General features: G+C 42.0%; 1 protein-coding gene across 3 annotated transcripts in view; it reads left to right on the forward strand.

Moving 5' to 3' along the window:
* The window catches only part of RPS6KA1 (ribosomal protein S6 kinase A1), a 562802-nt gene that overhangs the window by 420251 nt on the left and 125579 nt on the right, over positions 1-16972 (forward strand). For all 3 annotated transcript variants that reach the window (XM_053706981.1, XM_053706983.1, XM_053706982.1), the window contains one exon: positions 12157-12299. In XM_053706981.1, the coding sequence (XP_053562956.1) occupies positions 12157-12299 (143 nt within the window). The remainder of the gene's footprint in view (positions 1-12156; positions 12300-16972) is intronic.

Consider the following 16972-nt stretch of genomic DNA (forward strand, 5'->3'; position numbering starts at 1 on the left):
TCTGTGAGGAGTATGGGTCCTTTCATACCTTGTGAGCTGTCTCCCTGCCGGACAGCTTGTTTGCAGGTAAGTGTATCTTGTCTTCTAGGTAATGGAGGCTTGCACTTAGCAACATTATAACGACAATTAATTTTGGGGACATATTTATCCTTTTTCAAGGATTATTTTGGGCAGGATGCAGGCACTAATGTGACGGAGACTAAGGGGTTAATTTTTTCTTAGCTAAGGGTAAGATTAATCTTTTTTCTCCAACATAGGTGTGTCCGGTCCACGGCGTCATCCTTACTTGTGGGATATTCTCTTCCCCAACAGGAAATGGCAAAGAGCCCAGCAAAGCTGGTCACATGATCCCTCCTAGGCTCCGCCTTCCCCAATCATTCTCTTTGCCGTTGCACAGGCAACATCTCCACGGAGATGGCTCAGAGTTTTTTGGTGTTTAAATTGTTAAATGTAAAAACGGCTCCGGTTCCGTTATTTTAAGAGTTAAAGCTTTCAAATTTGGTGTGCAATACTGTTAAGGCTTTATGACACTGTGGTGAAATTTTGGTGAATTTTGAACATTTCCTTCATACTTTTGCGTATATTCAGTAAAAAAGTGTGTTCAGTTTAAAATTTAAAGAGACAGTAACGGTTTTATTTTAAAACGTTTTTTGTGCTTTGTTACCAAGTTTATGCCTATTAACATGTCTGAACTACCAGATAGACGATGTTCTGTATGTTCGGAAGCCAAGGTTCCTATCCATTTAAATATATGTGATAAATGTGACAAACAAAGTAGGGACAATGATACCACTGATAATAATGTTGCCCAAAACGATTCCTTAAGTGAGGGGAGTAAGCATGGTACTGCATCATCCCCTTCTATGTCTACACCAGTCTTGCCCACTCAGGAGGCCCCTAGTACATCTAGTGCGCCAATCCTCCTTACTATGCAACAATTAACGGCTGTAATGGATAATTCTATTAAAAACATTTTAGCCAAAATGCCCATTTATCAGCGAAAGCGCGACTGCTCTGTTTTAGATACTGAAGAGCATGAGGACGCTGATGATAATGGTTCTGACATGCCCTTACACCAGTCTGAAGGGCCTAGGGAGGTTTTGTCTGAGGGAGAAATTTCAGATTCAGGAAAAATTTCTCAACCATCTGAACCTGATGTTATTACATTTAAATTTAAATTGGAACATCTCCGCGCTCTGCTTAAGGAGGTGTTATCTACTCTGGATGATTGTGACAATTTGGTCATTCCAGAGAAATTATGTAAAATGGACAGGTTCCTAGAGGTCCCGGTGCCCCCCGAAGCTTTTCCTATACCCAAGCGGGTGGCGGACATTGTAAATAAAGAATGGGAAAGGCCCGGCATACCCTTTGTCCCTCCCCCTATATTTAAGAAATTATTTCCTATGGTCGACCCCAGGAAGGACTTATGGCAGACAGTCCCCAAGGTCGAGGGGGCGGTTTCTACTTTAAACAAACGCACCACTATCCCTATAGAAGATAGTTGTGCTTTTAAAGATCCTATGGACAAAAAATTAGAGGGTTTGCTTAAAAAGATGTTTGTTCAGCAAGGTTACCTTCTACAACCAATTTCATGCATTGTTCCTGTCACTACAGCAGCGTGTTTCTGGTTCGAGGAACTAGAAAAGTCGCTCAATCAAGCATCCTCTTATGAGGAGGTTATGGGCAGAGTTCAAGCACTTAAGTTGGCTAACTCTTTTACCTTAGACGCCACTTTGCAATTAGCTAGATTAGCGGCGAAAAATTCAGGGTTTGCTATTGTGGCGCGCAGAGCGCTTTGGCTAAAGTCTTGGTCAGCGGATGCGTCCTCCAAGAACAAATTGCTTAACATACCTTTCAAGGGTAAAACGCTGTTTGGCCCCGACTTGAAAGAGATTATTTCAGATATCACTGGGGGTAAGGGCCACGCCCTTCCTCAGGATAGGTCTTTTAAGGCTAAAAATAAACCAAATTTTCGTCCCTTTCGCAGAAACGGACCAGCCTCAAGTTCTACATCCTCTAAGCAAGAGGGTAATACTTCTCAAACCAAGCCAGCCTGGAGGCCAATGCAAGGCTGGAACAAAGGTAAGCAGGCCAAGAAACCTGCCACTGTTACCAAGACAGCATGAGATGTTGGCCCCCGATCCGGGACCGGATCTGGTGGGGGGCAGACTTTCTCTCTTCGCTCAGGCTTGGGCAAGAGATGTTCTGGATCCTTGGGCGCTAGAAATAGTCTCCCAAGGTTATCTTCTGGAATTCAAGGAGCTACCCCCAAGGGGAAGATTCCACAGGTCTCAATTGTCTTCAGACCACATAAAAAGACAGGCATTCTTACATTGTGTAGAAGACCTGTTAAAAATGGGAGTGATTCATCCTGTTCCATTAGGAGAACAAGGGATGGGATTCTACTCCAATCTGTTCATAGTTCCCAAAAAAGAGGGAACATTCAGACCAATCTTAGATCTCAAGATCCTAAACAAATTTCTCAAGGTTCCATCGTTCAAAATGGAAACCATTCGGACAATTCTTCCTACCATCCAGGAAGGTCAATTCATGACCACGGTGGATTTAAAGGATGCGTATCTACATATTCCTATCCACAAGGAACATCATCGGTTCCTAAGGTTCGCCTTTCTGGACAAGCATTACCAGTTTGTGGCACTTCCATTCGGATTAGCCACTGCTCCAAGAATTTTCACAAAGGTACTGGGGTCCCTTCTAGCGGTGCTAAGACCAAGGGGCATTGCAGTAGTACCTTACTTGGACGACATACTGTTTCAAGCGTCGTCTCTACCACAAGCAAAGGCTCATACGGACATTGTCCTGGCCTTTCTCAGATCTCACGGGTGGAAAGTGAACATGGGAAAAAAGTTCTCTATCTCCGTCAACAAGAGTTCCCTTCTTGGGAACAATAATAGACTCCTTAGAAATGAGGATTTTTCTGACAGAGGCCAGAAAATCAAAACTTCTAAGCTCTTGTCAAGTACTTCATTCTGTTCCTCTTCCTTCCATAGCGCAGTGCATGGAAGTAATAGGTTTGATGGTGGCGGCAATGGACATAGTTCCTTTTGCGCGAATTCATCTAAGACCATTACAACTGTGCATGCTCAGTCAGTGGAATGGGGATTATACAGACTTGTCTCCGACGATACAAGTAGATCAGAGGACCAGAGATTCACTCCGTTGGTGGCTGACCCTGGACAACTTGTCACAAGGGATGAGCTTCCGCAGACCAGAGTGGGTCATTGTCACGACCGACGCCAGTCTGGTGGGCTGGGGCGTGGTCTGGGAACCCCTGAAAGCTCAGGGTCTTTGGTCTCGGGAAGAATCTCTTCTCCCGATAAATATTCTGGAACTGAGAGCGATATTCAATGCTCTCAAGGCTTGGCCTCAGCTAGCAAAGGCCAAATTCATACGGTTTCAATCAGACAACATGACGACTGTTGCGTATATCAACCATCAGGGGGGAACAAGGAGTTCCCTGGCGATGGAAGAAGTGACCAAAATAATTCAATGGGCGGAGACTCACTCCTGCCACTTGTCTGCAATCCACATCCCAGGAGTGGAAAATTGGGAAGCGGATTTTCTGAGTCGTCAGACATTTCATCCGGGGGAGTGGGAACTCCATCCGGAAATCTTTGCCCAAATAATTCAATTATGGGGCATTCCAGACATGGATCTGATGGCGTCTCGTCAGAACTTCAAGGTTCCTTGCTACGGGTCCAGATCCAGGGATCCCAAGGCGACTCTAGTGGATGCACTAGTAGCACCTTGGAGCTTCAACCTAGCTTATGTGTTCCCACCGTTTCCTCTCATTCCCAGGCTGGTAGCCAGGATCAAACAGGAGAGGGTATCGGTGATCTTGATAGCTCCTGCGTGGCCACGCAGGACTTGGTATGCAGATCTGGTGAATATGTCATCGGCTCCACCATGGAAGCTACCTTTGAGACAGGACCTTCTTGTTCAAGGTCCGTTCGAACATCCGAATCTGGCCTCACTCCAACTGACTGCTTGGAGATTGAACGCTTGATTTTATCAAAGCGAGGGTTCTCAGATTCTGTCATTGATACTCTTGTTCAGGCTAGAAAGCCTGTAACTAGAAAAATCTACCATAAAATATGGAAAAAATATATCTGTTGGTGTGAATCTAAAGGATTCCCATGGAACAAGATAAAAATTCCTAAGATTCTATCCTTTCTTCAAGAAGGTTTGGAGAAAGGATTATCTGCAAGTTCTTTGAAGGGACAGATTTCTGCTTTATCTGTTTTACTTCACAAAAAGCTGGCGGCTGTGCCAGATGTTCAAGCTTTTGTTCAGGCTCTGGTTAGAATCAAGCCTGTTTACAAACCTTTGACTCCTCCTTGGAGTCTCAATTTAGTTCTTTCAGTTCTTCAGGGGGTTCCGTTTGAACCCCTACATTCCGTTGATATCAAGTTATTATCTTGGAAAGTTTTGTTTTTGGTTGCAATTTCTTCTGCTAGAAGAGTTTCAGAGTTATCTGCTCTGCAGTGTTCTCCTCCTTATCTGGTGTTCCATGCAGATAAGGTGGTTTTGCGTACTAAACCTGGTTTTCTTCCGAAAGTTGTTTCTAACAAATATATTAACCAGGAGATAGTCGTGCCTTCTTTGTGTCCGAATCCAGTTTCAAAGAAGGAACGTTTGTTGCACAATTTGGATGTAGTTCGTGCTCTAAAATTCTATTTAGAGGCTACAAAGGATTTCAGACAAACATCTTCCTTGTTTGTTGTTTATTCTGGTAAAAGGAGAGGTCAAAAAGCAACTTCTACCTCTCTCTCTTTTTGGCTTAAAAGCATCATCAGATTGGCTTATGAGACTGCCGGACGGCAGCCTCCTGAAAGAATCACAGCTCATTCCACTGGGGCCGTGGCTTCCACATGGGCCTTCAAGAATGAGGCTTCTGTTGATCAGATATGTAAGGCAGCGACTTGGTCTTCACTGCACACTTTTACCAAATTTTACAAATTTGATACTTTTGCTTCTTCTGAGGCTATTTTTGGGAGAAAGGTTTTGCAAGCCGTGGTGCCTTCCATCTAGGTGACCTGATTTGCTCCCTCCCATCATCCGTGTCCTAAAGCTTTGGTATTGGTTCCCACAAGTAAGGATGACGCCGTGCACCGGACACACCTATGTTGGAGAAAACAGAATTTATGTTTACCTGATAAATTACTTTCTCCAACGGTGTGTCCGGTCCACGGCCCGCCCTGTTTTTTTAATCAGGTCTGATGATTTATTTTCTCTAACTACAGTCACCACGGTATCATATTATTTCTCCTATGCAAATATTCCTCCTTTACGTCGGTCGAATGACTGGGGAAGGCGGAGCCTAGGAGGGATCATGTGACCAGCTTTGCTGGGCTCTTTGCCAATTCCTGTTGGGGAAGAGAATATCCCACAAGTAAGGATGACGCCGTGGACCGGACACACCGTTGGAGAAAGTAATTTATCAGGTAAACATAAATTCTGTTTTTTGGATGGCTCAGTTTATTGGGGTTTGTGTAAAATATTTAGTAAGCGGTTTTATTACATTGACAATATAAGCCGTTGTTGAAACGCTCGCTTTTTGTGTATGGCGCAGTTATCTTTTGGCTGGTCATGTGACTTGTCTGTGCTCCGGCTCTATACTGTAGAGATTGGAGCGGTGGTTCATGTCGTAGCCGATTTTGGAGTCTCCTGATAGTTTCTTAAAGAGATTAGCTTAGATTTTGGAGCTTCGATTGTCTCATAGACAGTCAGGTAGGAGCACCTCAGCTAGCTTGAGGTGTAGAGCTGATCTTTATCAGAGGATATTTATATTAGCCTTAAAGTAAAACGGCTTTCTTAAAGTGACAGATTTATTATTTATTACTTAATTTTTTTCTGTTTGTTTTGACCATGTCTGACACAGAGCAGGAATCTGCTATTATGAATTCATGTCTATTGTGCTTAGAGGCAGAAATTGTTACCCCTATGCAATTTTGTTCCTCATGTGTTAAGAGGACATTACAATGTAAAGATAAAGTTCTTTTCACTGACCCTAATGTCTCTCAGGATGATGCTGTTCAGGTAATACCACAGCTTTCTCCTGTTACGTCCCAAGCCTCTATGGCGTCACATATAGTGCCCTGCAGTTCCTCTCAGCCTCCTGGAGGCGTCTATTTTCCAGCAGATATTGTTGCACAGGTATCTTCTGCGGTTTCTGTGGCATTATCTGCTTTTCCCATGCTAAAGGGAAAACGCAAGAGGAAATTTAGAGTCAGATAGTAAGATTTCTTTTCCGTCGTCTGCTACTCAAGTTACCCATCCTCATAAGTCTGATGAGGAGGATACGTCGGTAGCTTCTGAGGGTGAAATCTCAGGTTCGGACAGTATAATTCCTTCATCTGATGCTGAAGTGGTATCCTTCAGATATAAGCTTGAACACCTTTGTGTATTGTTAAAGGAGGTTTTGGCTACCTTGGACGACTCCGACTTGCCTGTCGCTGTCCACCCTAAGAAATCAAGTAAACTTTATAAATACTTTGATGTGCTTTCCTCTGTGCAAGTGTTTCCTGTTCCAGACCGTGCTACGGAGATTATTGCGCAGGAATGGGAGAGGCCAGGGATACCTTTTTCCCCGTCTCATGTTTTTAAAAAGATGTTTCCTGTCGCTGACTCCATTAAGGATTCTTGACGCACGGTGCCTAAAGTAGAAGGGGCTAGTATTCCTATAGAGGATAGCTGCTCTTTTAAGGTTCCAATGGATAAAAAGCTGAAGGCTTATTTGAAAAAATGTATGTTCATCAGAGTCTTCAATGGCAACCTACAGTTTGTATTGCCACTGTGTCTAGGGCAGCATCTTATTGGTTTGATGCCTTGTCTGATGCTCTTCAAGTAGAGACTCCTCTGGAGGAGATCCAAGACAGGATTAAGGCTTGCAGGCTAGCCAACTCTTTTATTTCTGATGCTACTATGCAAGTTATCAAACTGGGAGCCAAGATATCTGGCTCCGCGGTTCTAGCTCGCAGGGCCTTGTGGCAGAAACCTTGGTCAGCGGAAGTTACGTCTAAGTCCAAGCTTCTAGCGCTTCCTTACAAGGGTAAGACCTTGTTTGGACCTGGTCTAGCAGAAATAATTTCTGACGTTACTGGTGGGAAAGGGTCTTTTCTACCACAAGACAAGAAGAATAGACTTAAAGGACGTCAAAGTAATTTTCGTTCCTTTTGTAACTTAAAAGGAATGTCTTTCTCTCCCTCTTCCAAGCAGGAACAGTCCAAGTCTCATTGGAAACCCAACCAGCCTTGGAACAAGGGGAAGCAATAAAAGAAACCCTCAGTTGAGTCTAAATCAGCATAAAGAATTTGCCCCCGGTCCGGGATCGGATTAAGTGAGGGACAGACTTTCTCTGTTTTATCAAGCATGGGTACAAGATGTCCCGGATCCTTGGGCTGTGGACATTGTATCTCAAGGTTACAAAATAGAATTCAAGACTTTTCCTCCCAGTGGCAGGTTTAACCTCTTAAGATTATCTGTAGACCAGATTAAAAAAAAAACAATTGCGTTTGGGATCTTTCTTTCCTGGGGGTGATAGTTCCAGTTCCTGTATGGGAACAGGGTCTAGGATTCTATTCAAATATGTTTGTGGTTCCCAAAAAAGAGGGAACTTTTCGTCCCATTCTAGACCTAAAGTGTCTCAACAAGTTTCTCAGGGTACCAACCTTCAAAATTGAAACTATTCGTTCCATTCTTCCTCTGGTCCAAGAGGGTCAGTTCATGACGACCATAGATCTGAAGGACGCGTATCTTCATGTTCCCATACCCAGGGATCATCACAAATTCCTGAAATTTGCCTTTCTAGACCAACACTTTCAGTTTGTGGCTCTTCTGTTTGGCCTTGCCACAGCTCCCAGAATTTTCTCAAAGTTTCTGGGGGCTCTTTTGGCAGTGGTCAGGTCTTGGGGAATTGCAGTGGCGCCATACCTGGACAACATATTGGTTCAGACGCCATCTTTTCAACAAGCAAACTCTCATACAGAGATCTTGTTGTCTTTTCTACGTTCCCATGGTTGGAAAGTGAATCTGGAAAAGAGTTCCTTTGTTCCAGCTACAAGGGTGGTTTTCTTAGGGACTATAATAGATTCCCTATCTATGAAAATTTTCTGACGGAGGTCAGAAAATCCAAGATTCTCTCCTCTTGCCTCTCTCCAGTCTACTGTTTGGCCATCAGTGGCTCAATGTATGGAGGTAATTGGACTGATAGATGCTTCCATGGACATCATTCCTTTTGCTCGATTCCATTTGAGAGCTCTGCAGTTATGCATGCTCAGTCAATGAAACGGGGACCATTCGGATCTGTCTCAGAGGACAAATCTATGTCAGTCGACAAGAGACTCTCTCCCGTGGTGGCTTTCTCAGGAGCATCTAACTTGGGGCACATGCTTCCTGGTTGATTGTGACTACGGACGCCAACCTGCTAGGCTGGGGAGCAGTCTGGGACTCGTTGAAAGCACAGGGCTTATGGACTCGGGAGGAATCTGCTCTCCCCATAAATATCTTGGAGAGAGATTTACAATGCTCTGATGGCTTGACCTCAGTTGTCTTTAGCCCGGTTTATCAGGTTCCAATCGGACACAGTACTTGGGTGGCTTACATCAACCACCAGGGAGGAACTTAGCCATGAAGGAGGTGACACGGATTATTCAGTGGGCGGAAGCTCAAAATTGTTGTCTGCCATCCACATTCCTGGAGTGGACAACTGGGAAGCGGATTTCCTTAGCAGACAGACTTTTCATCCCGGGGAGTGGGTTCTTCACCCTGAGGTGTTCTCCAGGTTAACCCTCAGATGGGGGTGCCAGAGTTGGATCTGATGGCGCCTCGTCAGAATGCCAAGCTTCCAAGGTACGGTTCAAGGTCAAGAGATCCACAGGCCACTCTAATAGATGCTCTAGTGGTCCCTTGTGATTTCAGTCTAGCATACCTGTTTTCCCTGTATGCTCTCCTTCCACGAATCATTGCTCGTATCAAACAGGAGAGAGCGTCAGTAATTCTAATAGCTGCTGCATGGCCACGCAGGATCTGGTATGGAGACCTAGTGAAAATTTCTCTGAAGCTGACTGCTTGGAGATTGAACGCTTAGTTCTGTCTAAGCGTGGTTTTTCTGAGTCGGTCATTGAGACCTTGATTCAGGCTCGTAAGCCTGTCACTAGAAAGATTTACCATAAGGTATGATGTAAATATCTTTATTGGTGTGAATCCAAGGGTTTCTCTTGGAGTAGGGTCAGGATCCCTAGGATTTTGTCTTTTCTCCAGGAAGGTCTGGAGAAGGGTTTGTCAGTCAGTACTCTGAATGGTCAGATTTCTGCATTATCTATTTTTTTGTCAGGCCCTGCACAGAATCGGGCCTGTGTTTGTCGGTTGCTCCTCCTTGGAGCCTAAACCTTGTTCTTAAAGTTTTTTGCAGCAGGCTCTGTTTGAGCCTATGCATTCCATAGATTTTAAGTTGTTATCTTGGAAGGTTTTGTTTCTCTTTGCTATCTCTTCTGCTCGGAGAGTCTCGGAACTCTTGGCTTTGCAGTGTCATTTGCCTTACCTTATCTTTCATGCTGAGAAGGCAGTTCTTCGTACGAAGTTTGGTTTTCTTCCTAAAGTGGTTTCATATAGAAACATTAATCAGGAAATGGTTGTTCCTTCTCTATGTCCTAATCCCGCTTCTCATAAGGAACATTTGTTGCACAACTTGGATGTTGTGCGTGTTCTGAAATTTAACCTTCAGGCGACTAAGGGTTTTTGCCAGTCATCTGCCCTGTTTGTTTGTTTCTCTGGTAAATGTAAAGGTCAGAAAGCTACTTCTACTTCTCTTTGTCTGTGGTTGAGAAGTATTAGTCGTTTTGCTAATGAGACTGCTGGTCAGCAGCCTCCTGAGAGAATTACGGCTCATTCCACAAGGGCTGCCTCCTCTTCTTGGGCTTTCAAAAATGAAGCTTCTGTGGAACAGATTTGCAAGGCTGCAACTTGGTCCTCTTTGTATACTCGGCTGAGGCTTCTTTTGGGAGAAAGGTTCTTCAAGCGGTGGTGCCTTCTGTTTAGGTCTGCCTGTCTTGTTCTCCCTCCCTAGTCATCTGTGTCCTCTAGCTTGGGTATTGGTTCCCACTGGTAATTGATGATGTCGTGGACTATCTTAGGAAAAAAAACAAAATTTATGCTTACCTGATAAATTTATTTCCGGATATGAAAAGTCCACAACCCCACCCTTTTAAGTTATTTTTTTTACTAATCCTCAGGCACCTCTACACCTTTGTGTTATTCCTTTTTTCCATTTCTCTTTGATCGAATGACTGGGGTTTATGGGTAGGGGAGTGACACTTAACAGCTTTGCTGTGGTGCTCTTTGCCGCCTTATGCTGGCCAGGAGTGATATTCCCTGTTGTGGACTCTTCATATTCGGAAATAAATACATTTTTCAGGTAAGCATACATTTTGTTGTTGAAAAAGATAGATAATCCCTTTACTACCCATTTCCCAGCTTTGCAAAACCAACATTATTATATTAATATACTTTATAGCATTTAAACCTCTAAATTTCTGCCTGTTTCTAAGCCACTACAGACAGCCTCTTATCACATCCTTTTTTGTTAGCTTTTTACAACAGGAGACTGCTAGTTCATGTGGGCCATATAGATAACATTGTGTTCACGCACAAGGATTTATTTAAGATTTAGCACAACACAGTACTAAATGCAAGTCAGTAGATAATAAATAGTCATTTGATCAGGGGGCTGTCAGAAGATGCTTAGATACAAGGCAATCACAGAGGTAAAAAGTGTATTAATATAACTGTGTTGGTTATGCAAAACTGGGGAATGGGTGATAAAGGGATTATCTATCTTTTTAAACAATAAAAATTATATTGTAGACTGTGGCCTCTATTTAACAAGGTCTGGCGGACCTGATCCGACAGTGCGGATCAGGTCCGCCAGACCTCGCTGAATACGGAGAGCAATACGCTCTCCGTATTCAGCATTGCACCAGCAGCTCACAAGAGCTGCTGGTGCAACGCCGCCCCCTTCAGCCAGCAGGGAGGTGTCAATCAACCCGATCGTACTCGATCGGGTTGATTTCTGGCGATGTCTGTCCGCCTGCTCAAAGCAGGCGGACAGGTTATGGAGCAGCGGTCTTTGTGACGGGGCATCAAGCCTTTAAGCTATATTTAGGCTTAATACTTATGAAGCAAGGGTTTAATAATGAAAAATGGTTTTGTGGCAGAATTAAAGGGATATAATATATGATAAGGGACAGGGCTGGGAAAGTTTCAAAGGTGTGTTTGTACATAGCATGAGTGTGAATTTTACTGCACTCCCACCCCATAAAAATCTATTTGAGGTATTTAACACACCCGAGCTATCTGACATGCATATGTTGGCGTGCTAAAAAAATAACATTGGACTTGTTATATGAGAGCACAAAATGGAAGTCCCACTTGTAATCTAGTCTCTGTGTTTACTAATCAGCTCTTGTGAACGACAGATTTGCACAAACCACTACTGCTTAGTTTTGTATGCTCTTTGCAGCTTTAATGTTAAAAGAGAAATGAAACCCAAACATTTTCTTTTGTGATTCAGAGCAGAGATATTTAAAAAAATGCTTCCAATTTACTTCTATTATCAAAATTGCGTCATTTCGTATTCTTTGTTGAAGAGATACCTAGGTTGGTGTCTGGAGCACTGCATGGCAAACATTAGTGCTACCATCTAGTGCTCTTGCAAATGGATAACACTCTTGCAAAAATGCTGCCATATAATGCTCCAGACACGTGCACGCTCCTGAGCTTACGTCCCTGTTTTTTTTCTTTCAAAAAAAGATACTGAGAACAAAGAAAATCTGCTAATAGATGTAAATTAGAAAGTTCTTACAAACTGCATGCTTTATCTAAATCATGAAAGAAAAATGTTAGGGTTGTCCCTTTAATCAAGTAGATCATTTTATATTCATTTTTTATTTTAACTTACTATTCACTGAATTTCCAAATAATTGTTTTTTCTTTCTTCAAATTTTCTTTCCTTTTTTGTGAACTTCTGATTCTTTAGACTGTGTTTGATATTGCACATAATTCATGGGTATAATAAAATCCTTGTATGTACTGTATTACAGCTATTTATTTGTCTAATAACTTATTGTTCTCTGACAGATTTTGGTCTCAGTAAGGAGTCTATAGACCATGAGAAAAAGGCTTACTCATTCTGTGGCACAGTGGAATACATGGCTCCGGAGGTGGTCAACAGGCAAGGCCATACGCACAGTGCAGACTGGTGGTCTTACGGCGTGCTCATGGTAACCTTCTAAAGACTGTCCAGCTTATGCCAAAAACCAGCATGAGGCCACTTTAGATAAGAATATGGTTACAAATAAGACACTGTTTGTTTTTTTCTTCTTCTACACTTAGGCCTACTTTCTATAGCTTTTGTAAACTGGTAGTAAAGAAAAAAAAGTCTATAAAGATGTTTTATGTTACCACCAGTTTAAAACAGCAAAGGAAATTAGGTCTTTAGTAGATTTAGACCCCTAGCTACTTTAAGGGACACTTCTTTCTATCATTCACATAAAGAAATAGCATTTTTACATAGACATTTTGTTTCCCTTAAGAAAAAAAAAATGCTGTTTACATTCAACTTGGAATTAATACAGCAGTGTAAGTTGTGTACTTCTTGCTAAGTTTTTTTTGTTGTTGTTGGGTACTAATGTTCATGGTTGGCCAAATGATCATAAGCAGGAAGAACGTATAATACAATGATCATCAACAGGAAATCCCTATTAGCCAACACATATCAGCAAAAAATTACTTTTCAGCCAATGAGCCTTAACAGGAAGTACACAGCTGATGATGGTCCACAGTCCTCCATAACATGGGATATATTTCTTGCCACTAGAAGAAGGTCAAGAACCCATACAAGATCTTTAAAACCCTCAAACCTCCAGCTACTTGCTTATGGATTACAAATTGGGAGCTCAGACCTATGTGAGACCCAGAGTCCCTGAGGAGTATCATTTACAAAGAAGAAAGAAAAAACTCTTCACAGAAGCTGAATTATACAGGGACAGAGGAATACCCAGCTATATGCACAGTATTTCTATATGGGACTACAGCCATAACTACCCTCAGGCATCACAGGGCTTTGTCCCTAGTCTCCCCCTGGGGGACTCCAGTATTTCCTACTGCAATCCTCTGCGGTACTAGATAACTGCACTGGATGGGCTCTCTACTGGATACTGCTGCAGCTACATTGACATGCCTGGTAAGCCAGTGGAGGGGTGCTGCGTAAGGTAAGTGCCTTTACAAAGCACACATACAGCCCAGAGGCTATTTGTAGGTACTCTGACACAGGTACAGCATAGCCAGTAACTTAATAGACTCCTTATGCATCTATTTTCCTGACGGAATTTTGCATTATTAAGATTTAGACAATGTGTCTCTTCCTACAATGAGCTCCATCCATTGGTAGTTCAGTGCATGCAGGCTGTGGGTCTTTTGGATGCTGCTTAAGTCGCAGTTTCTTTAGCCCTCTCTTCACTCAAGACCCCTTTAATGGCTATGCTACATTAGTAGTTAATTATCTACATTTGGCACACAGATTGCTTTGGATTTCTCCATCAGTCAATCTTTTTCTTAAAGACACTTAGTCTGTCTTTGTCCCTTGGGACAGCCTTCCTTCGTCAGTCTTGGTCTATTGTAACAACAAACTCCGGTCTCTGAGGCTGGTGGGTTGCCTAGGTTTCTCAAAGGAATTTGGTATCACCTTGAGGCAAAGTTACCAATCAACATTCCCGAACTTCAAACGATCTTCAAGCTATTCAGCCCTGGCCTCTTTTGAAGAAGGAAAGTTTATCTGTTTCTAGTCGGACAACATCATGGTGGTGGCATACATAAGTTAACATGGGGGTTTACTGCAGTCCACTGGCCATGCAGGAAGTGTCTATTACTCTGTCTTGGGCAGAGGGGAATGTGTCAACAACTGGGGACGTGGATCATTCCAGCAGTCAATCAGTCCATTTATGACAGTGGTCTCTCCATAGGACATGTTTGATTGCTTATTGATCCAATGGGCTAACAAGACATAGTTCTAATAGCCTCTCGCTTAAATCTCACACTTCCCAGATATTGTGCAAGATGAAAAGATCTTAGGTTCACATATTAGGCACCTTGGTATGTCCATGGGCCTTTCATATAGCATACCTGTTGCCTTTGTTTTTATTCCAAGAGCCTTTCTTGGATCAAACAGGAGTTAACGTTAGTAATATTAGTTGCTCTAGCCTGGCACCGCAGGACTTGGTATGCGGACCTAGTACAAATGTACTTTTGCTTTCCATATCTCTTTTCCTCTGAGACAGACTCTGTTGTCTAAAGGTTCTCTTTTCTATCAAGATCTCAAATCTCTTATTTAATGGCGTGGAGTGTGACCGCCTTGTTTTGGAACATAGAGATGTATTTGATTCAGTCATTGAATCTTTAATACAGGCCAGAAAACCTGTAACACGAGATTTAATACAAGATTGGAAGACATACTTTAAATGGTGTTCTTCCAGATGGTTTTCTTGGTATTCTTTAAAATTCCTAGAATCATTTAGTTTTCAGGATACCCTGGCAAGGGTTTGTCCACTATTTTATGCCTTATCTCTTTTCATAGGAAGTTAGCTAAACTTCCTAAGGTTCAGATTTTTGTTCAGGCGTTGGTTAGAATTAGGCCACTGATGGATCCTATTTCTCCACCCTAGAATCTGAACTTACCTTTCTATATATTATAAGGTTCTTCTCTTGAACCTTTGCATTACACTGCTATTTTCTATTAACTGGTAAATTATTCTTTCTTTTTAGCAATCTCTTTAGCATAAAGAGTTTCTAAATATGTTAACCTTGTCTGTGATTCTACATTTTTCACTATCACAAGGTGAAGGCTATACTTTGTACTAAATATAATTTTCTTCCTAAAGGAAAATACCAATCAATAGATAGTTGTTACTTCATTCTGTTCAGATCCTCTGATTATAGTAAACTAATTGAAGTTCTATCTCCAAGCAACTATAGATTTTAGTCAAACTTCTAGTTAATAGTTTTCTGCCCCTTACTATACTTAGTAGTGAAAAAAACTAAGGTAGTGTTTGCCTCTTAACCCATAAGAAGGGATTCAAGACTTTGACAGTTGAAAGGTCACCTTTCTAAGAGCATTACAGCTCTTTCTTCAAGAGCAATTGTAACGTTGTGGGTTTTTGAAAGATTTTACAGATTTGGAGCATATGCAGATTTGCAAACCTGCAACATGTCTTATCTGCGTACTTTTTTTTTTTTTTTTTTTTTTTTTTTTAGAGTTTATCGCTTGAAGTTTTGCATTTTAGCAAGCAGCTTTTGGCAGTAAAGTGCTTCAGGTCGCAGTGTCGGCTAAATAAGAACTGCCAGTAAAATTGTCCACCCTTTCCTTAACATAGACCATCATCGGCTTGGGTATTAATCCCATATGTTATGGAGGACTGTGGACCAACTTCATTTTACAGAATGATGATGGTCCACAAGCCCATTTCAATTTTTGGATGACAACTCTATAGACCCTGCTTTGCCTTTCCTACCTTTCCTTCCTATTCTCTACTCGGCTATATGTAAAACTAAGAGAGAGGTGGAAGGGTTTTAAAGCTCTTGTATGGGTTCTTTACCTCCTCCTAGTGGACGGAAATATATCCCATATGTTATGGTGAACCATCATCATTCCAAAAGAAAATAATTTATCAGGTAAGCATACATTTTGTTTAACCTCACACTTTTTTTGAAGCTCAAAAAATTACTGTGTTTAATTGCTTCTTTCATATGAATAATGGAAGAAAAATACTAGTGTCCCTTTCAATTTTAAACAACTTACTCTGTTTACATGGGAATGTCCAGGATGTTTTTTTTTTTTTATTTAACATTTATTTTAGAGCTTATTATTTTCATCCACTAACCCATTGAAACATATACTATATGACCAAACATATATGGACACCTCTACTAATTATTATGTTCAGGTGTTTCAGCCACAAGCATTGCTTATGGTGCATAAAATCTAGCATATAGCCATGTAATTTCTACAGACAAGCATTGACAGTACAGTGGATGTTACAGAAGAGCTCAGTGACTTTAAACTTGCCACTGTCATAGCATGCCGCCTTTGCCATAGTTTGTGAGATTTCTGCCCCACTAGACCTACCTCCAGTCAACTGTAAGTGGTGTTGTTGTGATGTTGAAGCATCTAAAAGCAATAACAGCCCATTCACAAAGTGGTAGACCACCCAAACTCAGTTGGGCCGCTGAAGTGTGTAACATGTAAACATTGCCTATCATCTGTTGCACCGCTTACTACAGAGTTCCAGACTGCCTCTGAAAATAACAACAGCACAACAAGAACTGTGTGTCAAGAGCTTCATTAAATGGGTTTCTATGGCCAAGCAGCTGTAACCATGCAACAAATCAACATATGCAATGTCAGTCGTGTGGTGTAAAGGACACCGCCACTGGACTCTGGAGCAGTAGAAACTTGTTATCTGGAATGATGAATAATGTTTCTCTATCTGGCAGTCTAATGGAAGAATCTGGATGATGTGGTGGATGCCTGGAGAATCTTACCTACCATAATGCATAGTGCCATAATGTTAAGTTTGGTGGAGGAGGGATAACTGTCTTGGTCTGTTTTTCAGGGTTTGGGCTATGCTTTTTAGTTCCATTGTACAGTCATCTTAATGCTACAAGATACAAAGACATTTTAGACAATTGAGTGCTTCTAACTTTGTGGCAACCGTTTGGGGAAGGCCCTCTCTTGTTCCAGCATGACTGTGCACAAAGCAAAATCCATAAAGTCATGGTTTGATGAGTTTGGTGTGGATGAACTTGAGTGGTCTGCACAGAGCCCTGATCTCAACCTCACTGAACACCTTTGGGATGAAATTGGATCCAGGCCATCAGCGCCATACCTCACAAATGCTCA

Source organism: Bombina bombina, chromosome 3, assembly GCF_027579735.1.
Source record: "Bombina bombina isolate aBomBom1 chromosome 3, aBomBom1.pri, whole genome shotgun sequence".
NCBI classification, from domain to species: domain Eukaryota; kingdom Metazoa; phylum Chordata; class Amphibia; order Anura; family Bombinatoridae; genus Bombina; species Bombina bombina.